This window comes from Carica papaya, chromosome 5, assembly GCF_054855325.1.
Source record: "Carica papaya isolate Zhongbai chromosome 5, ASM5485532v1, whole genome shotgun sequence".
Classification (NCBI taxonomy): domain Eukaryota; kingdom Viridiplantae; phylum Streptophyta; class Magnoliopsida; order Brassicales; family Caricaceae; genus Carica; species Carica papaya.
The window spans coordinates 37,584,931-37,608,202 of NC_142313.1; the positions used below are offsets into that span (position 1 = coordinate 37,584,931).

The 23,272-nt window shown below is 32.4% G+C and overlaps 1 protein-coding gene across 10 annotated transcripts; it reads right to left on the reverse strand.

The window, feature by feature from the left end:
* Positions 1-167: 167 nt before the first annotated feature.
* Positions 168-17,474, reverse strand: LOC110807580 (Protein kinase superfamily protein). Of its 10 annotated transcripts, none has more exons than XM_088220704.1 (23): positions 17,312-17,474; positions 16,913-16,987; positions 15,919-16,100; positions 14,509-14,763; positions 11,070-11,194; positions 10,607-10,651; positions 10,438-10,519; positions 10,284-10,352; positions 10,030-10,200; positions 9,879-9,944; positions 7,595-7,663; positions 7,411-7,509; positions 7,253-7,323; positions 6,801-7,031; positions 5,273-5,385; positions 5,087-5,181; positions 4,956-5,012; positions 2,211-2,342; positions 2,085-2,133; positions 1,925-1,986; positions 848-909; positions 662-713; positions 168-502 (listed from the first exon to the last, which is right to left on the reverse strand). In XM_088220704.1, the coding sequence occupies exons 3-23, from the start codon at positions 16,078-16,080 to the stop codon at positions 434-436; spliced, it is 2,136 nt and encodes a 711-aa protein (XP_088076830.1). In that variant the 5' UTR covers positions 16,081-16,100; positions 16,913-16,987; positions 17,312-17,474; the 3' UTR covers positions 168-433. The 10 variants fall into 10 exon arrangements, with proteins under 10 accessions (XP_088076830.1, XP_088076827.1, XP_088076826.1 ...); XM_088220701.1 differs by having other exon boundaries at positions 16,913-17,056; XM_088220700.1 differs by having other exon boundaries at positions 16,913-17,056; positions 17,244-17,474.
* Between the last annotated feature and the right edge of the window lie 5,798 nt (positions 17,475-23,272).

Genomic DNA, 23,272 nt, shown 5'->3' on the forward strand with positions numbered 1-23,272 from the left:
TATTTCTTATTATTTATTTTGTTATATTTAAAATATATATAAAAAATTATTCTTATTCTAATAGGACTCTAATTATATAAGATTATTGAATTATTATAACTTTAAACAATAAAATATCCTATTTAGTAATACCCTACTTAATATGTAATCCTTATCAACAGCTATAATACAAAAAAAAAAACACATTCTTTTATTTTTCCTTACTATAACCAAATTCAATATAGGACAAAGTTATGTACAAGACAAGCAAACTTATGGAGGGGGATGCCTAATCTTACGGCTCTACTGTATAAGAATTATGGTCAAAACTAACATATGAAAATCTAGTGTGCCAATAAAATAATCCATGAAATCAGACAAATTAAACTTGTTTTTGCCCTACTAATCCATCAAAACCCTATAATACAAATGATTCCACGGGGACGTTGACGTTTCACTTAACAATGTCCGCTGACTGGCAACTCAATCTACTCCTCCATCTCCTTTTACGGGATTCCGACTCCTTTTATGGGATTCAATACAACATTCAGAAAATCTACTTCCATCGAAGTATCAGGCAGAAATATGAAATCATACCTGAAAATGCAGTTGTGAGCTACAAGAATTCAGACCTATAGTTAAGAATTTGGAATCCCATGAACCAAGTATATTGAAAGTGAACCTGCGCATTTTCTGTTTTATATTTTTGGAGCTCTTCCTGGGCGCATATGAGCCTGTGAGAGCAAATTAGTTCCAATGAGATAGTAATACAAATATAAACTTATAGACATACATACACAGTTACTAATTGTATAATGTAGATCTTTATAGATATTATGCTGGTGCATGCCGCATGACATCAAAGTACCTCCATTGCAACTCCGTTATTTCATGAAGTAATTCCTTCTCCCTATCATGGGCTGCTTCCAGCTGCAATTCAACAGAACCACTTCTTCACTAACTTCAAGCAAACACAAAATGGCTAATATATCTAAACTCAAATGCACAAGCCTCTAACATTGAATTTAAAAGCATGTAATAGACACTTCTATCCAATTTATCATTATACAATCAAGGCCAGGAAGAAGATTCTCATTTTGGCTAAGATATTTAAAGGATATGATTATAGTAGACTAGATGGCCCAAATGACCCCTCAAATCTGCCGCAAACATAGAAAATTGGGAGTAGTTAAACCAGAAATAGCAGAGGCACTCAATCAGAAGTACTGACAAAAAAATAGCTGATACTGTCAGAAGAACAATTCAGTCTTACATCCTAAAATATTACGAGACAAACAGCCTAAGGCCTTCATCTATTTCTCAATTGCTCTCAGTGTTTTATTCTAAATTTATGTGTTTATATGCAAATAAACATGTATAAGTTGTTAAATGAAAAATAAGGTTTTGAAATAATAGCAAAATATGGCATGAATTTGAAAAATTTTTACTCTTTTCAAACTCGTGTCAATCATTTTTTAAATTCTGTTTTATTTTTAAACCACAACATATTTTGTCTACAAACATATGAATTACATAAAATAGAAAACAGTGTTCTACAACTAAACAGAGAATAAAGGATTCAAGAAGTGTTTTCTTAAAAAGCTTTTCTAGTCAGCTAAAAAATTGTTAAGAAATCTGTCATCTTCTGGTGTTCTTACTGTTGCAGTTTTCTAGCTGACAACACCTAGGAACTACAGAGCAAATACGGAATCATAAATCTTGGAAAACTTAAAAACTTGCTCCAGTAAAGGTAAAGAGATAACCAAGACATCACTATTTGTATGCATTGTCAAGCCAACAGCTCATACTTGATAAGTAAAATAAATAATTTTGGACTCTTACATATTAAGTGACAGTTAACTTCAACGCAAAATATTTTTACGTGGAACAAATTTAAACTGTATATACATGCGAAGGGCACCAATAAAGACAAATAGTTACATACCAAAGACTTTTCTGCACCAACTGCATTTGGCGGCATGCATCCCACATCAACTGAAAGATTGACTAAAAAATTGAAAGAAGATTCATCACCTTACAGGGAAAAAACTAAAAAAAGTAAATGGCAAGAGAAAGAGAATCCAATATGCTTAAGTTGCTCACACCTATGGAGTCACTCGTAGAGATTTGCTTCATTAAATAAAGAATATTTTCCTGTTGACAACAAAATGGTAATGAAGAAATCATGACAAGCACTGTAAAGAGATAAAAAGACATTATCGTTAACATACCCTCTGAAGAATATTTGTCTGCAAAATAGCATTCAACATTGGTAAAAGAGATGAGTTGGAAAAAGTCGATGATGTAGCATCAGATGAAAATGTTGTGGCTGGCAGTGAACTCGCAGGATGTTGGGTAAGCACCTACATAAACCATAACAAATGCCCTAAGAAAACCAACAGAATTTGACAGATTCTTGTTATAGGTTCACATTGCAGCATATCAACATTTAATCATTCTTAACATCAGTAATCATAATGTTTTGTATTATGGGTTCGCCCCCTTGGCACTTTTTTTAATATTACTACTCACTTTTATTTCAAAAATCAGGAATCATAATGTTGTAAGGTGGAAGATTACTGACTTTTATAGAGCTCTATATAATGAGGAGGATCACAATCAATCCTTTTTGGAGAGAACTAATTGGAGTCTCATTATTAGAACTAGTCAATCGGAGAGACTTTTCCTTGAAGATGAGAGAAGAAAGTTTTGTGTGCCCTTGGTCTTGATAAGGCTCTTAGTCCAAACGACTTGTCCATTGCTTTCTTGAAGGCATGTCGGGATTGTGTGAAATTTGACTTGATGGGGGTGTTCGAGGAGGTTTATCTTAATGGTATTGATGGGAAAAGCATGAATTCTACTTCATAGTAGGTGCCTGAAAAGGACATGTCTAAAAAAATTATAGATTTCCATCCAATCAACCTAGTGACCAATGTTTATAAGATCATTATGAAGGTTTTTTTTTTTGTTCAGATTGAATGAGATTTTGGATGGTACTTGCAATTAATCAAAGCACTTTTGCTGGGGCGTTGCCAAATTCTTGATGTATCTCTTGTCGTGAATGAGAGGTGAATGCCATTAAGAAATCTAATGGGACTAGATTGATTTCCGAATTGGATTTTGGAAAAGCCTACGATTGGTCAAAGGTAAGATGATGGAGAGAAAGACTTTTAGAGGTTGAGGGTAGTTGTTTATCCTTTGTGTCTTTTGCAACTACTGTCAATGTTAAACATCAATCTTGGTTGTGGTTCTAGTGGTGTTAGAGAGTGCGATACACTTTCTCCGTTCCTTTTCATGATGGTGGCTGATATCCTCAGCCAGATGTTGATGAAGAGATTAGAAGAGGTTTGATTAAAAGCCTATATGTTAGGAATGGTATAACAGAGGCTTCCAATCCGCAGATGATATCATTCTCTCCCTTTTAGAGGATAAGGGATCAGCCAATACTGTTCCCACTATCATTCAATTTTTGAGAAAATTCTACTCTCCTAATTATCCTAAATAAGAATGACCTTCCAAGTAGAAGCGCGGTTGAATCATGTAATTGATTACTTTGCTAAGGCTATTAGGTGTGCTAAGTTATTTTGGCTCATTTCTTATCTAGGTGTCCCTTTGAAAGGTACACCTCAAATACCTTTGAAAGGTCACCATGGTTTCTAGATACCTCAAGTATTGGAAGATCTTTTCTCCCTAGGAGGTAGAGTAACTCTTGTCCAAGCTTGTCTCTCTAGCATCCCCTTATATTACTTTATTTAGGATGCGCAAGGGTGTGGCAGAAAACATAAAAAAGGTTATGAAAAGGTTTTTTATGGTTCAGGATGGCAACAAATTGAGATCTAATTTGGTAAGAAGGGAAGTGTTGTCGCGTTAAGCAAGATGGTGGCATGGACATTGGGAATTTGATCTCAAAAAATTTGTTTATTGGTTGAATGGTTACAGTGTTTTCTACAGGAACCTCTTTCCTTGTAACATAGGGTGATTTAAAGCATCTATAGTATGCATAGAAATTGAGAGAATTCTATGCTAGGAATCCTTAGACTCATAGAAGTCCCCTAGGAAAGTTATATCTCAGCTTTGTGACCTTTTAATTCCTTCTACACGCTTCAAGGCAGGGGATAGCTCTTGGAAAAGCCTACGACTGTTGTCATGCAGCTTGGGAGCTTTCAATAACTCTCCTTGATACATTTTGCTTTGCATGGGTTTCTCCTTCCATGAAGAGTTTTCTTTTTTCGTTTCTTTGTTAAGAGGGGAAGGAATGAAAAAGAAACTGAGGATTCTTTAGGAAGTTGTGCTATTTTTTCATGGGCTTCGGTTTTGTGGGTGGAGAAAATGATAGGATCTTCAAAAATCGCCAATTTCCACCTCAATTTCTTTCAGGGATAGATCGATCTTCTTGGCCTCTTTATGAACTAAGGCTCATGGTCATCTATGCAGAAACTTGATGCTATTTTACATTAATATTTTCTTGGTGCATTTTTGCCTCGTGTTTCCTCAAAGGCGTCCGTGAGGATCTCTTATCCTCCACCCATTGTATTTTATATCGCTTCTCTCTATTAATAATATTTTTTTCTACACAAGTCACGAAAACACATCAAGATAAAATTCCAATAACACAGCTCTGAAAATGCAGCAGTTGCAAAGTAGCAACAGTCAACATTAAAGCAAAGAAAAAGGGAAGACTTCCAGGTAACTGAAACGAGTAAGGCTACTCAGTGAAATTCCTTCGTAACCATATGAGAAGTTCAACTTTTTCCTGATTGTTGCCCTTTTTTAAAGTTTGGGAGGAAGGGGTTGGGGGGAGAGGGGTGGGGGGGAGTGGAGAAAGATTTTAAATCTTGTCCTTGTAACCATAGAACTTTTTTTTTTTTTTTCTCAGAAGCCTTTCTATTATGGAAGTCAATATATGCGAACAATGCTTCGAAGAATATATGACAGAATAGTAGAAATGTTTAAGTTATTGGCACATATGTGCTGACCTCAAGATTACCAACCTGCATGCTGTGACTCTTTTGTAGTATTGGAGATGGAACCACCTGAAAAGAGAAGGTGAATACACATCCAGTCTGAACAATAGAAGGAACATCAGAACCAGAGTCACCTCAGTCACCTTTTCCAAGTCAACATTTTCAGATGTAACTTTAAAACGCCCCTTTTGCTGAACAACTGGTGGCTTTGATTTGTCATCAAGTTCGTCACTATTCACTGTCACCACAATATTTTGATTATATAAACAAGGATTAGCAAGTAGAGGTACATTGGGAAAAGGTTAGAAGAATAACTCGTAAGGACTTGCCCGATAATTTAGATTGTTTAGAAGGAAGCTCCGGAAGTACTTCATCTCCTGCAGGTGGAGCTGCAGCTCCATTGCAGACTGGAACATTTTGTAGTTGACTTGGTCGCTTGTCGCTGAGGATTCCAAACATATAAATTAGTACTTAAGAAAAGCAAAAGAATGGATGAAGAATAATATATCTTATCTTTTATATGCCAGACAAAGATTCAGAAAATCTGCTGCTAGTTAGTTAAAGGCATTTTTCTGTTCTGAATAACAAACAGTCCATACACCTGGTAACATGTCACAGATTTGATGCCAACCAACAGGAGGGAAGGAGGGAGAGAAATAAAGAGAGAGAAAGGGGGCGAGAGAGAGAGGGAGTTTTATTTTCTTTTCTAACTGGCTGATATTCTGTAACGTTTACCAACTTCATAATTATGATTTATTATGGGAAAGTGATAAGCACAATTGCTTAGTTTTTATTGGTTCGAAAAAAAGAAGTGTTATTTGAAAAGTGAATAAACAATTACATTAATGGATGATAATAAATCCTGAAAACAAACTTAATACAGGACAGCTGCCCGATCTATTAGCAAATAGCTAAAGAACTACCCTTAGACAGACCTAGTATTGTAGCCCAAAGAGACCAAGAAAACTCATCTATATCAAAGCAATGGTGTAGGTGGAACTAACCCTAGCATTTCTCTCCAACCACCACACTTGCAAACAAGCGAAAATAGCCTCTCCCAGAACCATACACTTCTTTTTCTTACCAAAACCACCAAGAGATCAAAAAAAAAAAAAAAAAAGAAACCTTCAAGTGAAGGAAAGCAAACCTAGCTTACACCAAATATCACAATTGTTTAGTTTTTCTCAGATGCTCATATTCTCTTTCCTCCACTATCTTTCTCCCTTTTCTAGTTCAATTTCATCTACTTGCAAGTGCACATAAATGCATGGATTTGAATAATTCAAAATATCTACAGTAACACCTAGCAGCTCCTCCTACTGCAGCACCTAGGAGGTTTGGAAATGATTCTTGCTTACAACTTGAAGCAACTGCAATCCTAAGCACCTAAAGAATTTCTCTATTTGCCCATATTATGATTCCAAGTCTTCATTGCTACCTTATTCATAATACTGACCTTTGGATTAGTTCCAACCCTAACTCATATGATCAAATTTTTAGGACTTGATCTAGCAACACTTTTATTGTCTTGTATATTCCCCATAAGAACATCCTTGGTTAGCAATAGATGCCTAATTTTTTGTCAAGATTCAATTTATTTACATGGTGATTGAATACTCAATCAAGCAGCATGTCTTGATTCTCAATCAAGCAGCATATTACGAATCAAGATAGCAGCAAGAGTTTTTTTATGAGATTTTGGAAGACTAACATAGCAAGTTAAGCTGCTCCCAAGTGGCATGAAATACAATTCTAACAATGAACCACAAGGAGCAACCATTTAACCCAATTAAATATTTTTTTTTTAGACAAACCCGAGTAAAATTTTTAATTGACAATATAGTTTAGGCATCAGACCTCTCTACTTTGACTGGAGATATGCTACTTTCTGGCAAAATAGAAGTGCCTACTGAAACTCCTGTCCTAGACTGAGAAGGAACAGCTATGCAATCTGAAGATCCTCCATTGACCTCAAAAGTAGTCCTTTCAGTCAGATTATTATCAGCATGATCATCATGATTAGATGAAGAATTCATGTGCTGCTCACAGGGACTTGCAATGCCGGAGTCATCATCAGATTTGTCCAATCTAGATACAAAATGAGAAATGATTTTAATTAATTACAAGCTCAACTAAATGAAACACTACCTAGGTAAAATATCGTAATATCACATCTTTCAAACTAATAAGCAGTAAAAATCTTCCAAGCACAAGCATAGATCCTCTGTATTCTGATGACTTAAAAAGCACGTAAACAATGAGCACAGGAAAATTAGTAGAGTAGCCATGTCATAAATTTGAAGGCATACTTTTTAATATCTATTTTCTGGTCAGTTACTGGTGGCAAAACTGGCTGAGTATATAGATGATCATTGTCTTCCTGTGAAAATCCAGACTATTAGAAACCACAGGAAACCTCGAGAAAATAAAAATATTCATAAGGGACCTATCTACACTGCGATGAGACCTGACATTCTGGTTGCTTTTCCAGTGTATCTAGTGCAGCCAAAGAATTTGAGCTCCCTCCTTGATTATTGTCAGATACAGAATCTTCACCATCTTGGATCTGACATCAACAACAATTATATGATTCTGAAGGACCATTATTGCAAACATGATTTTACAGATGATATAGAAAAAAAATGCTATACCAGGGAAGCCTGAGCCTTCATATCTTCAAGATTGAAATTCCAACCACTTATGCCTCGTTTATATTCATTCTGCAAATTACAGTGAGAACTGATTAGAAGGCAGGGACCGAGTAAACAAAATGTCAATCAATGAAGACAATGAAATTGGTCTATTCTTGGACAGATGACAATGAAATTTGTCTTCCTACTTGCAGAAACCAAAAAATAAGTATGACAGATGCGAAGAAACCAGAAAATATCTAGTATAGTAAAAGTCAAAACAGAAGCTAAAGTGAAATATCATCAAAACTTTCCTGTAGATTAAAAAAAATCATAGGAAGGGCATCAAGGGGGAGCCACATATATACAATATATAAACAAAATTAAGCAGAAAAGACATCAATAAGATCAACAAAGCCAGTCCCACATTTCAGCAGATAAATGAAAATATAAAAGGGTTCTCAAACAACAATCCCTAGTGCAGGTGAATAGAAGTTCCCTTCAGCTACATCTGGAAATGTGGTAAAATTTATTTACAAATTCATACTTAGTTCAATTAGGAGTTATAAATTGTATTAAGACGACAAAAAAAATGAGTTCATATAGAGTTCCATGTGGAATTGGAGATCTATTTCAATTTCTGTCATTTTAAAACAATACATTCCAAATTGATGGGATTTAAAATGTATTGTTCTAATTCTATATGAAATTTCATATGAATTCAATTTTTATCATTTTAAAAGAAAATTATACTCTAACGCATATGTAAATGTTTTGTAAATGGGTGGTACCCCCTGTGGCTTGTTAATATATATATATCTCACACTTTTTATTTCAAAAGAAAATTAAAAAAAAAAAAAAGCTGTGGAGTACCTCAACTCTAGAAATTGATGGTGTTTAACTTGCCCTAGACAATTTAAGCACAAAACAAAGAAAGCCTGACAAACAGAAATCAAGTTTGTTCCAAGATTCCAGATTCAGGATCATATTAGTCACAGAGACCCACCCGACCCATTACATTGAGAATGAAGGAAAGAGACATCTCATTAGCAACCAGTGCAGCATTTAAAATCTGGCACACCCCACAATATTAAGTGAAGCTAACTTTGTTGGTTAATCCGACCAGTTCGTCGATAGTCGGCAAGTATGATGGTCTTAACAATGATCCTGCATGTATTTCGTGTATATCTCACAGGTGGTTTTAAAAAACCTCGTGAATTGACTTTGGTTGCTGGTATGGTTCTAGCCGTAATTTACTATATTCTTTGGTGTAAAAGTTTATTTCGTACCTTGGGATCAAATTGGTTATTGGTCAGTCAAAATTGTAACAAGCATATCAGAAGTTATTTCTATAATAAAGTCGCCTTAGTAGAGTTATTATGCGGAAGTGCTAGTGTGGGACAATTCACTTTAACCCATTTTCATAGTTTACATACTTTTGTATTATCTCTTCTAACTACCATATCTATGTTAATGCATTTCCTAATGATATGCAAGCAAGGTAACCATGGATGTCTTATCAAGCAATAAGAAAACTTCCAAATAAACTAGTGCTATAGAATTAGAAAACAAAAAAGATTAGAATTTGAAGATGATCACTTAAACAAATTGCATTACATATCTTCACATTTTCTCAACCTCCTGCCCCCCTCTTACCATTCTTTTCTAAACTATTTCTTAAAAATTTGCCATAGAACTAGCAATTGTTTCATGAAATTAGAATCAGCTTTACAACTTTATCCAACAGAGTAACCAACCAAATATTTCTCCAATCAAAGATTTTGAGAAGCAAGAAAAAGCTTTCTTTTGAAACAATAAGGTCCTTTGTACAGAATAGGATTCAAAAAACTGCCATTCAAGACATTGAATTGTTTAACATATATACACGGCAAAGATACCTATCTTATACCACACTTGGCAGAAAAAAGAAATTTAGGAAAAAAGCCTCAGCAAGATTATAGTGTCGTATATGCCACCATTTCCTTTGTTAAACTTCAAGTCAGCCAACCACAATACAATAGCCTCAGCAGGAATCCATAAAATTTTTATGACAAATAAGAGCAATTTTGTTGTTAACATTTGACTGCATGCTAGTAGAGACATGTATTGCAATCAAAGAATGGGAAAAAAAAAAGTGTTTAGCTATTTAAAAACTAAACCTCATCACAAGTTAGAACCAAGCATGACCTAAAAGAGAGTAATTTCATCTCTTTGCCAAATGAAATATATCTAACTGCATAAGTTGATGACTAGAAGAGCAAATTCCACTTAGATCCTCCTCACTAAGGAAACAATGAATTGATACCTGTGATATTTCCTCTTTCTGTCCATCTGGCATTTTCTTTTGTGCAAGCATATCTTCTTCCTTTCTCTGTGTTTTGAAATGGTATCACTTGTTAATATATGTTAACAATTACAAGGACCTGACTCAGGACCCCTTGGATCAATATGCTAACCTTCAATGCTTTCATACGATCACCAAGGGCAGGCAACCCCTCCAAAAGCATCCGCGCTAGATAATCACTTGATTTAGCCTGCTTGAAAAATGAATGCTTCAACAACTTCTGTGCGGAAGGCCTTTTTGAAGGATCTTTGACCAAGCAGCTGGCTATCATCTGCTTAAAAGACTAAAGATTGGGGGAGTGTGAGGAATGCATCAGATCACATGTTATAGTCAATGTATTAACTCTATCCAATTGCTCAAGTATACCTTAGAGAACTTTTTATCCCTTTCATAGTCAAGGCCAGGTGGTGCATTTTGCAAAGTCATCAGCAGTACCTACCAACACCAATATTTACTCAGCAAATATTGGAGTGCGACAAAAGATGCTGACAACAATATGAACATCATATAATTTAGGCACCTTCATTGGAGGATATTTTGAGAAAGGAGCATGGCCATGGGCAAGCTCTAATGCAGTTATGCCAAAGGACCATATATCAGCCCTGCAGAGAGGCAGTGAAACAAAAGATCAAATCCTACATCTTAATCAGTATAGAGCGGATATTCTTATAGAAGAACAATAAACTAACTTGAAATCGTAACCATGTAACTGCTCCATAACCTCAGGTGCCATCCTGCAAAAAGAGTGACTCAGGAACTGATTATTAAACACCATGTCCAATCCATGCTATTCCATTCTCAGCTATGAGAACTAGGAAGGCTCAGATTAATGGTCAATAAATATGTGACTACTGTACCTACCAACCCTTCCTCCATTAGACCAGCTTGATCATAAAACACAAAAAAGTTAAAAGGAATAAAAACATTTTATCATTGAATAACCATACTGTATGATTTAGAGTAGTTTCTGGTTCCATATTAACTACCTATCAATAGACAAGTAAGAAATTGTCTATAAGTTTGAAAACTATTTGTTTCACTCTCATAACCATTGACTAAGTTAGATATACCAATATTATTTGCCATCACCGTATTACCCTGAAGAAAACTAGAAGTCGCAACTATATGCATGCATAATGAATAAACACATACCAACAAGGTGTGCCCACAAATGTATTCCTCATGCGTTGCCTATCGCCTGAATCAAAAAGGCAAGCAGAAACACCAAAATCTCCCAACTTGATTCCACCTCGTGCATCAATAAGAATATTTCCAGCCTAAAAGAGATAATAGGACAATCTTGGTCAAAATCTAAATGATTATTATTGGTATAGTACAATTAAAAAGGTAACCTACATACCCCAACCCACTCCCCTCATTGTAAAGTTGATTCTTTCTTCATTTGTTTCTAATGCGGCATGTATCTTTTGCCTTGTGACTTTGTTAAAAGAAAGTATCCATAAAACATCAATGCTGTGCCACCCAACCATAAGAAAAACTAATGAACTCTAGAAAGGGTCTAGGTCAAACATAAAGCACCTTTCACCCGAATGTTTAGTGAACAAAAAAACTTTCAATCCCATAAGAAGCTCATCTATTTTTCTCCCAAACTACCAATAACAAGACTAAAGGGATGAGAACTAAAGTCTTGTGGCTCTACTCAGTTGAGTAACCAAGCATACATCTTGATTCCAACTGAAAGAACAATCACTGGAACAAACCATATTGCATCCAATGGGTCAATTCCCAATAATGTCTAATCTGCAGGCACCACAAAAGAAAGTGATTCATGGACTTCCAGCACGACCAACCAAAATAAACTCACACATCTAAAGGTCAATTCCCATAATGCCTAACCCATGAGCACCCCAAGAGGTCATGGACTTGTAGGGGTTTGGTTGGTTCAGTGGAACAAGAGTGAAATACAGTAATCATTAACTAGGAATTGAACAAGGCTGTTACATGATTCTGATTATATTACAACTTTGGTTTGTATTTTGAAATACAACACACATTTGATTTAAGTTAGAAGAAGAATAAAAATAAATTTTCTATTTTAAAAAAGAATAGAATAAGTTCTAAAGGACCAAAATACCCATGAATGATAAATTAGTTGTACTTCTTCCGTTTTAAATTAAATATGGTAACAATTTTGGGAGGTTATAATTATATTTCATTATTTATAACCATAAAACTTATTAGAATTAATAAATTTCTAAATTTTTTTTAGGAACTACAATAACAAATTATAAAAATAATATTCCACATATACAATTATATAATTTCTTTTAAAATTATTTATTTAAACAATTTGAAAATTTAATTAAAAGAAAAACATAAAAGAATCTAGTTGGCAGAAGTTGCTGTCACTTCATAAGGTAATTTGGCATTTCTTTACAAAAACTAAGTCCAAAACTAACGAAAAACAATTTTGGGCGTAAATGTTGGCAAAAACAATTATGGAATTAAGGCCAAAAACTGATGAACACTATTAAGGCACCTCTGACTTAAAATTCATGGAGTCACAAAAAGCTATCTTTTATGTTCAAGGAACAGCAATCCAATTAAATAGCTATTTCAAGTGTTATCAGTAACTAAAGATCATAAGCTATTACACCTGGATAGCCATCTCATTATTGACTTATTCAAGTCACATCCAACTAAAGAAATAGATATTGGCTCTTTCCATTTTCCTCCTATTGTATAGTCAAAATCCTCAACCAAGTGACCCAAGCGAAGAAAGCAGCATCTAGAGAAGTGCCCTTTTCCAAATGGCTAGTAAAATCAGGATCACATTTCATGAAGACACTAGAAGGCAACCTCTTCAGATAGATATTAGTAAAGAAAAAGAAAGTTAAGAACAGAAAGGGAAAAGTACTGACGGTTAAAAAAGAAAAAGAATTATATTTTGCTTATTAAGATAATTAGAATTTCGGAAATGAAATGAAAGAGGGAAAAGGTTGTAATTCTTTCTTTACTTTAAATGTAGAAAGGAAAGGAAGTGATACATTACAATGAATATTTTAGACCCTGTTTTTCTTTTTTAAACAAAAATCCAATTACAACATATTTTAACGAAATACCATTTTAGAGATTAGTTTTTCTTCTTGGGGGCATCTTTATGAGACAAAGTACACAATCTGAAAATATGTAATTATCTAGCCTGCAAAGGAATTAAGAGGCCATTCTGTTGATCTCGAAAGCAAGAGATAAACTAATCCAGTTATTGCAGAACTGGGAGACTATTCTACGTTGAGGCTTTTCTATTTTGTTTCATTGTTTTTTGGTTTCCTCTTTTACGAGTATACCTTATCCTCTATCTTTTTTGTAATTTTTTCTAGCTTTTTTAGTAATAATTTATAAATAAATAAAATAAACTAACAAATGAACAGTTGACAATAAAATAGATAATTTTATTACTGAAAACTTTAAACCCCATTTCTTTCTCCTCTCCCCAAATTTGGAGGATTGAAAAAAAAGACTAGTATTTAAGAAAATATGACATCTGTTGACCATTCCCCTCTTTTCTTTCTCTTTAAAAAAAAATTATCGGGAAAAGAATGCTTGTTTTCCCTTGCTTTCCTTTCCTTGCACCTCAGTCTTCTCAATGTAAAGATAGTGCCAAGCATTGAAAAGAAATTATATCAAATTTTCCATTAGCTTTAAGGCTCCATAAACGAGACTTTCCGAAGCCATGGTCATATCAATTTCAGAAGCATCACCAATTTTTGAACTTCCCTAACTTGTATTGATGCATCAATCTCATAATAGAGTAAAGATCTAAAAAGAAGTGCCTCAAATGTAAGTCCTCACATAAAGGATCTTACAAAAATAGATATTTACCAAGATAAGATCTAAATAATGCAAGAAAGTCATTCCATCTAGACCCAACGCTATAGTCCAACTCCATAGGACACCCTACCTCAGTTTGAAATCCCATCCAAGATGCTTGGCCCACTTTCACCCTTCTCCAAAAACTCTCATTTTCCACCACACTGAGGACCTTGGTTATAGTAAAAGAGAATACCACAGCCACCTTTCTGTATCAATTGCTTGACCATGCCCCCACCTCACTAGGTGATTATTAAACTCCTAGCCCATGTTACAGAACAAAATAATCAACAGAAGGTTTCTAACCTTTTGAAACTAGTCCATGGATAGGGAAAGAGGGGCATGAAGCAAATAATAAGCAAGTTAGGGCGGGAGTTCTAATGGAGGGCGTGCCAATGAGAGACAGAGAGAGAGGGATACAGAGGAGAGAGAGAGGAAGAGAGAGATAGAGAGAGAACTCATATGAACATTTAGAGTTTTCTGTGCAACTTTTTCTGCAGAAGCTTCAAGAATAGAAGCGAATTACATATCAGTTCCATTCTTAATTCAAAAGTTTAGATTATTTGGAATATAATTCAGATACAAAGAGAGAGACTGAGAAAGAGAGAAAGGGGAGAGAGAGAGAGAGAGAGAGGGAGCATAAGATGAAAGATTAAAATTTTCAATTAAATATCAGATCGTAGCACAAGTGTTAAGATGATAACTTTGTGATGGATAAATTTTAAAAAGAACAAAATTATACAGAGGATTAAGAACTCACTTTGACATCTCGATGTATGTGACCATGATGGTGGAGATACTCTAAACCCTTTAATACCTCACGCAATACAGTTGCTATAACTACCTCCTCAAAACCATCAGGATATGCAGCCTTTAGTATGTGAAGACAAGAACCACCAGCCATATATGGCATGACAACCCATAGGTTGTGATCACTAACAAAGGAACAATGTGATTTAAGAACATTAGGATGATCGACCAAAATCATGGTTTGTGCTTCACGCGAAATGTTATTCTGTCAAAAGCACGCAAAAAAGAAATGCAACCAAAGAAGTATGTCAGTAACCAGAATAATTGTAGCAATGACTACTCTGGAAAAAAAAAAACTGCAAGAGCAAATGAGTTTTTTTGTCATAAAATGGACTTGACTTATAGAGTTTTGAAATATTCATATTTTTCAATCTGTTTTCCATAGACCTACAAAATTCATAGAGTAATGCCAAATGATAAATCCTATAATGACTAAAAGCACAATATGGATGTTCAGAAACACCACTGAATTTCTTTTAACTTTTCTCCTATACAGAACAGAAACATTGGGCACGCCTAACAGTAGAAAGCAGCAATTATAGCAAGCCACAACATCATGTTGATGATGACACAACAATAAATTTGAAACGAAATCAATTTTCTTCATTGGCTGACTTTATGAAGCTAAATATCTTGAACTCTTGCATAAAATTTTGTAAGCCTATTTAATATTAATGGAAAAGCCAATCACAGCTAATGGACACATCTTTTGACTGGTAACCACTGGACACATTAATTAAAAGTCTTATCACCATATACAAACATAAATCTGTTACTCCTAATTCGAGAAGATTCAAAACCATTCACAGGATTTGCAGAATTTGCAAAACTAAAACTCAAGAGAAGAAGAACAAACGTATATAATCCAGACATTTATTTTTAATTCATTCTGCCTAGTTGCCTGTCAAATATGGTAAGAATCCACTTCTTTTTTCCAAAATAGAAAGGTAGTTTGGATCAGCTTTCATTTTGTACATCAAATATCAGTCAAAATACAGTTCTCTTCAAGATTTCTAATTCCATGAATAATCAACAAACTTTTTGACAGTCTTCTAAAGCTTATTCTTGTTGCCTGCATCCTTCAGGTAACTTGTATTGAGAAACTACTTTTTTTCATGAAAGTAAAAAACTAAAACAAAAATATAAATAAATAAACAAAGATTGAGGATGTGATCTGGTTGATAGCATATGCAAATTAGTTTATGCAGATAAAAACGGAACACAAATAACTATAAGAATCAGTTTATCTGGATAATAAAAGGCACCATAGGGATTAGAACAAGCTAAACCACAAACTACGAAGAGGAAGTACGAAGTACTTATAGTAACAAATGCAATATTAAAAAAACAAGACAACTACCAAATCACAGTTATCTCGCTCAAAATCAAGAATCTTGATCGCCACAATCTCATTTAGAGGTACACACAGGGCACGATGCACTGAAGCGCTCACACCTTGGCCCACCTCTTCATAGAGAGTGTAATGCTCTGGTCCAATCGGATACTTCTTCTTCTCCATCATAGATAAGCTTTATTTATTCACTATCATAAAAATAACAAAATACCAACCATCAATTTTGTTTATGCTCAAAAACAATGCACCAAATCTTACAACTATGGAAGAAATAAAAATAATAATAACCAGAATTTTCAACTGAATGATATTAACATGCAAGAAATCCGAAGCAAATATCTGAAGACTTTAATTTTTATATATGAAAATCTTAATTACATACACAAAGAAGTACCTGGTTTAATGAGAATATCCTGTCATTCTTCCAATACCAAAAAAAAAAGAACAATAACCTCCTAAATTTTGTTCAAAAACCATAAAAACTTCTGACAAGGAGAGATGAGATTCAAAAAGTTCACATTTAAGCAAGTCCATAACTCCAAAGACAAAAAACAAAACATGAGCGCGTAGTTTCAACCATATAAATCACGAAGATACATACAAATAAAGATATACTAATACATGCATGCATATATATATATATATATAAATACACGCGCGTGTATGCATAAACATATTACATGTCCTTATACGTGTGCTTCCAAGTCTGTCCAGGCTTCTTTTCCACCATTTACGTGCATACGTAGACACACATGCGGATACGCATAAGAAAAAGAGGAATCATAAAAGACCTCGATTATTATCTTAAACCTAAACAAATGCAGCAATGGAGAGATCTACAGAAAGGAATTTCAAAATATGTAGCAACAAAATCCATAAACGTTGTAGCAAAACCATAGAAATCCGTAAAGAGCTTCCATTCTTCAATAATATATTCCGTAAACGAACGAGAGAGAGAGAGAGAGAGAGAGAGAGAGAATAAAAGGATCGGATATCGTACCGGGAAATGGGCGGGGAACATGCAAAAGCAGGTAAGAGGAAATCGGCAGAACTCAATTTCAACTAAAAATATCAGCTGCAATGCAAAATCAACCATGAATTGTCATGTTAAAGCGTACATCGATAAAACTTGAAGCCACCACAACTGCAATAACAAGGACAAAAATGTTATTCATGTGAATCAAATAAATAAGAATGAATATAATATAATATAATATACATACATACATATATATATATACACAGAAGAAGAAGAAGAAGAAGAAGAAGAAGAAGAATTAATTATTACTGTTACCATTATAATAGAATTTCGTACTATTAACGAGGCTTACATAGGAAGTTATCATTTCCATGGATGCAAAGTTAAAAAGGAAAAAGATTAAAGAGGAAGAGCATTCACATGAGAGAGAAGTGAAAAAGAAGGAATAGAAAGGGTTTGCATTGATGATGACAATGATGATGATGACGAGGATGAATAAGCTGTTAGTCTCCGCTTTCCCGTGAAAGAAGGAAGAGAGCGAGACAACAGGATCGCCGCTCAAACAGGGAAGCGCCGCTACGAAATGCAAAGAATCCCGCCTACTTTAGGATTTTATTTTATTTATTTATTTATTTATTTTATTAAATTATATTTTCATCACATTTTTTTACTTGTCATATTTATAGTTTTTTTCTTTAAAAAAGATAAATTTTACATTAGCAAGAAGAGAAGTTACAGCTTGGAATCCCCAAAATTATGTATAGAAGCCCGATTAGCTAATAAGGGGGTTACAAAATTATGAGAACATAGAGCTCGTTGAATAACATAATTAGGAAGAGACAATATCAATTTTCTAATTAACTACACAAAATCCATTACAAGAAAGCCGATGGAAGTCAATCTATCCATCAACGACTTAACGAAAAGGTTGGAGTTACTCTGACTAATGGCAACCTGGAGGCTCGAGATGGGACTGCAAGTTATAAGCATAATGATTTTTGTAATAATTCGAAGAGATATCTTTTTTTGATTTTAAAGTATTTAATCACCAATAATCTCTAATTATCTTATCATAGAATCATTATAATACGAGCACTAATTACTATGACTGATAGTAACAAAGTGAATATGTCAAGTCTATGTTCATTTGAGGATGTCCAAATATAAGAGAATTGAAGCAACCTTAGTATAAAATCTATAGTAAATTGACGCGATCTATTAGTTTCGTTATGAAAAATAAAGGTCGATAAACTTGTAAATATAAGATAATTAAATTAAAAAATATTATATTTCGATAATATTATATGTCATCTATGAGTATTGATGTAAATAGAAAAATGAGCTTTAAGAAGTTTAATCAAGGTTTGTAATGTCATTTTCTCGTTAACAGAAGTTCTTATACTGATTTTAAGAGAGTAAAATGCCCAAATGGTGTAACATGATTCTTCATAGAGAAGATAATCACACAACTTCAACAACAAATGATGAAGAAATAGTTGAACATAAGTTTTCTTTTCACCATCACATAACACATAATTCCAATTGTGGAATTCCAGTCCAAGGTGAATGTGTAAGAATTCTCCACAAATGCATTTTATGTTTTTTACAAGTGAGTTTGCTGTATGGTTTTCTATATTTGAAATTTTAAGGCTGAGCTTTTGAATTTAGCTTAGGAACTTGCATGATATAAAAGGGATGCACTTTTGTGGGTGTATATGTCTTGGCCAGTTATCATGGACAATTGCTTATTGAATATGAATTAGGTATATGGTTGCAGTTCTAGTATAAGTACAGAGGAGTCAATTAATTAAAACTATGATTTGAAAAAATTAAGTAGGAGGTTTAAAATTTGAAAGACTGAGAACCCATGAATCTTGTCAAATATTAACGGATTTCTAATTTTTTACCACTTTATAAGCTTCTTAAAACAACAAAGAACAAGAATTGAAAATATTCTTTCACATTATGAAATATGTGTTTTTAATAAAGCTTAGGCTAAAAAAATCATTCTTAAAATAGTTAGTCTTCATAAGCTGTATGATTAAGCATGTTAGTTATAGGACTTTCTAAGCCACTTTAGTTACAAGTACTAAATCAAGTGTTTTGACCTTAAGAAACCTTAAATCTTCAAATTCTTTAAGAATGCATAGGGTTTCCAACCAATCACACAAAATGGATGTTGGGTATTAAAGGAAAAATTCCACCAAAATTTTGTGGCTACTTGACTGATTTATATACAAGTTTTTGTAGGTCATAGCAGCGTAGCCATGTAATATGGGGATAAATCATTAAAGAAACTAATCTTTTGAGAGTGGTTCGACCATTATATGAGAGTGAAAATTTTCCAACTTGCAAGGTTATTTCTCATCTTTAAAATGATATCTTAAAAATCAAAATAACCACTATATTGAGGCAAAATAGGTAAGTCCAAAGATGTACCTGACAGATTCACAAACTTCACACCTATTTGAGCTTTAAGAGTTTTATGTGTTAATATGGGCATGTTGTTATTGAAAGTAATGGAGGATATACGGGGTTGAGGTTTTGTCATACTAGGTGTAATATTGTCTGACATCTCAATGTTCTTTAAATTTAAAGAATTATAACTTTTCCAAAAGTGAATAGATTGTCAGCAAAGAGTAATGTATGGAACTTAGGTTGCTATGATAAATTTGCATGTCCTACATTTGACCAAATTGTTTGCTCAGTGCAAACTCACTAGTATGGCTTATGCACACTATAAAAAGATAAGATATTAGATAATTATTTTATCTAAAACTAGTGTAAGATTAACAATAAGGTTCGATCCTCCATTAATCTTAGGGAGGAGAGTTTCATTGCCCTTGGGCATTCTTGAGGGCACTAATATGATTGTGTCTCCCGTGAAAGATAATAGATAGGTGGAAGAAGAGATCCACCATCCATAATCACATAAGAGATAAAGTTTGGAAATATATTTAAAAAAATTTTAAATTTAAAATATAATTCATTCTTCTTTTGGGTTGTTATAGACTTAGGATCAATAGAGAGCTATTGAAAGAGATTGTCATACTTCAATTCATATGAGGTGAGAAAGCCACTGGAGGTAAGACATGTAAAGTATGAGCCTTTTGGCACAGTATGGTTATGAGGAGTTGAAATAGCCTGGATATGTTGTATGTGAAGTATAAAAATTGATGAACATTCAACCATTAAGAATGGTGTAAGTAAAAGGTCAAGATGGATGAAACATTTGGTGCCATGCTTTGAAACCTATTTGGGATAGATATGGAGGTAGGACCTAAGTAACATCCTTCAAATGAATCGTTTTGGTAAACTATAAATTTTCAAGTAGGATTAATTATCAAACCCGAACTTCTTAATTTGTACTTGTTCATAGAGTGACTGAGCCAAACATAAGTTTTTGAGTTTGTTGAATAATCTCATTAAGATCATCCACTTGGATTTTATAGAAGTGGAAATTTTTAAGTAGAAAAAATGATAAAATAAGTTTTAAAAAATAAATGTTAAATTAAATTTTTTATTTTTTAATAATATAAAAATAAAAATATTTTATAACGCATGATGCTTACATGACACTTTTTTTTTTTAAAAAAATAAAAATTATGTCTCTCAAGTATTTTAGTTACCATATGGCATAAAAATAAACAATGTCAACCTCATTTAACGGAGGAGCTAATTTGAATACAATTTCAAAAGTTAGGTTCTATTTGAAAAAAAGAAAAAATTGTAAGGAGCAATTTTAATAAAAATTAATAGTTATAGTTCATTTAGGTATTTATACAATTAATTAATATAATAATTACTTTTTAAATTTACCAATTTAAATATATAATTCATTCTTGTATTATTTCATTTTGATAAAATATTTTTCTCCAAATATATAAATTTTAAATGGAGCAACTTTTTCTCCAAGCTTCATTAAAAAATATTTTTCTGATGTTCTAATATTCCGCAGGAAGCTTAAGAAGGCTTCCCTAATAAGCTTGTGTGTCTATATATATATATTAAAAGAATATATATAGTTTTTTAAATTTTATTAATAAATTTAGATATAAAAACAAAATTTATGCTACATATTATATATTATAAGAGAGACACGTACGAGTTAATTAAACAAAAAATTGTCACGTGATCGCATTAACGACCATACAGTATTGAAGTAAACAACAGTTGATGTCACTTGGCGATAGGAATTGATTAGAATAGTTTTTGAAAGTTCATGTTATATTTGAAAAACAAAACTATAGAATGTTTTAATCAAAATAAAATAGTATAAAGGTGAATGGAGTATTTAATGCTTAGAAATAATTAAATTGTGGTTTAAATAAGTTTAATATTTTTAAAAAATTATTTAATTACTAAATAATAGTTTAATATAAGTTAAATGCTGAAATATTTTTTAATGAAAATATTAATAGTTAAACATAATAAAATATATTATTTAATTATTAATACATCCAAATCGTATATATATAAAGCTAGGCGACGTTAGCACCACATTAAACCATATCATTATGGACTACTAATTATTTATATAATTAATTAATTAGATGCATGCATTTTCTTAATAATATAATTAATTTAATTTGTATATTATATATACATTTAGATAGTATATAATTAATTTAATTAGTATATACATTATACCTTTTTTAAAAATATTTTAATTTATGTCAAATGCTTAGTAATTATTATAAAAAGTAATATATAATATTTTAATTTATTTTTATAAAAACATATATTCAAATATATTATTGTTAATATTTATTTTATATAATTATTAGAAATTTTTTTTACATATTTTATTTTAGAAATTTTAACAAATATTTAATACAATTAAATCAATTATATATTTCAATAAATTAAAAAAAAAACACGCATATAACGTGTTCTATAGAAACTAGTAAAATATAAAAATCGAGAGAAAAAGATAGGTACTAATAATATTTAATGTGTATTTAAGGTTTGAATAAAACTTCATGTAACATTGTGCAATGGATTGGCTAGAGTTTTTAATTTTTCATACACGGGATTTATAGTTCTAGACAAAAATGTTATTTTGTTAATACATAATGATATTTAATATTTATAGTTCTAGACAAAAATTCTAAAAAATTTAAATTTCAAAGTTAATTTAAATATAATAAGATTAAACTTTGTTTATTTGTTTATAAAATATATTACTAAATGAAATATAACTATAACTTTTTAAATTTAGCAATAATTATATATTAGTTTAGATAAATAACTAACTAAACATATTTTTTTGCAAAGCATAAAATTAAAAGGAAAAATAATTGAGCTAATATATGAAATTCGACATTTATTGCAATACGGGTTTCTAATATCTTTTTATCAAAAATCTAATTTTTAAAATTTTTTAATTATTTCGAATAATTAATTATTTTTTTTTATTTTCTAATAAAAAGAGTTAAAATAATTCAATTATATTTATATATTTTAAGAAATAACTTATGTCAATAAATTATTAATTTAATTAATTACTCAGAACGATCGTGTAAATTTATGCCATCCCGGCACCCTTTCTCCCAGGTGAACTGATGTAATTTTTGCCTTCCATTGCTGTAGTTTCCTAAATCTCAAAATACTACTCTACTTTGTAAATCCATCCCTTAAATTTTTAGTCAAGGACTTCACGAGAACTTAGCATTTCCCTAGTTTCTTTTTGTGACAATTTTCTCGGTCTATTTTATCTTCAATTTTACTTATAAGCTAAATCGATTCAAGCAGTATAAATTAAAAGAAACCTCAAAGGAGATCTGAATGCATGTCAAGTAGATGAATACAAAAAAGGAAGAAAAAAAAAAAAATGAACCACATTCCATCAAAACTTTGCAGTTAACCGTGCTTGAATGAGAGTAGTACAAAAATAACTGATCTTCTAAGAACTCAAATATTGCGCATATCTTTTAAAAACAATTGTTTATATATCGCAACCAAAGACAATAAATATATGTTAGCTGTGAGTCCTGTGTCTATGATATACCATTGGCTTCTGGTTATTTTCTTTAAACAAACAGCATAAACACGCTAATCATTGAGCACAAGAGACTTCACACTGCATGCGTAATCCATTGGCAAGATTACCAATGCATCAATATTACGACCTTGCATGACAACCAATTCATAGGGCGATGTTGGCACCTTACAAGACTAACTTGTATTTCTTTTGACTTTGACCTTCACAATTAATGCCATTTGTGAATATTGGTACGAATGATCCCGACACCAAAACCAAAATGCTAACCTACACCACATTTACTACACTACTCCCTAGTCAAGCAAATATTACTTCCTGCAGTGTTTCTACTGCTCTACTTCTCTAACTCTGCTATTGATATATATTAGAAGATGAGC

Excerpts from the sequence above, each read along its gene's own strand:
- LOC110807580 (XM_088220704.1), bottom strand. The coding sequence starts at position 16,080 with ATGATGGAGAAGAAGAAGTATCCGATTGGACCAGAGCATTACACTCTC. Across the intron at positions 10,353-10,437 it reads CAAAATATCCTCCAATGAAG|GTACTGCTGATGACTTTGCA; the intron begins GTGCCTAAATTA and ends TGGTGTTGGTAG. Across the intron at positions 7,510-7,594 it reads TGAAGGCTCAGGCTTCCCTG|ATCCAAGATGGTGAAGATTC; the intron begins GTATAGCATTTT and ends TGTTGATGTCAG.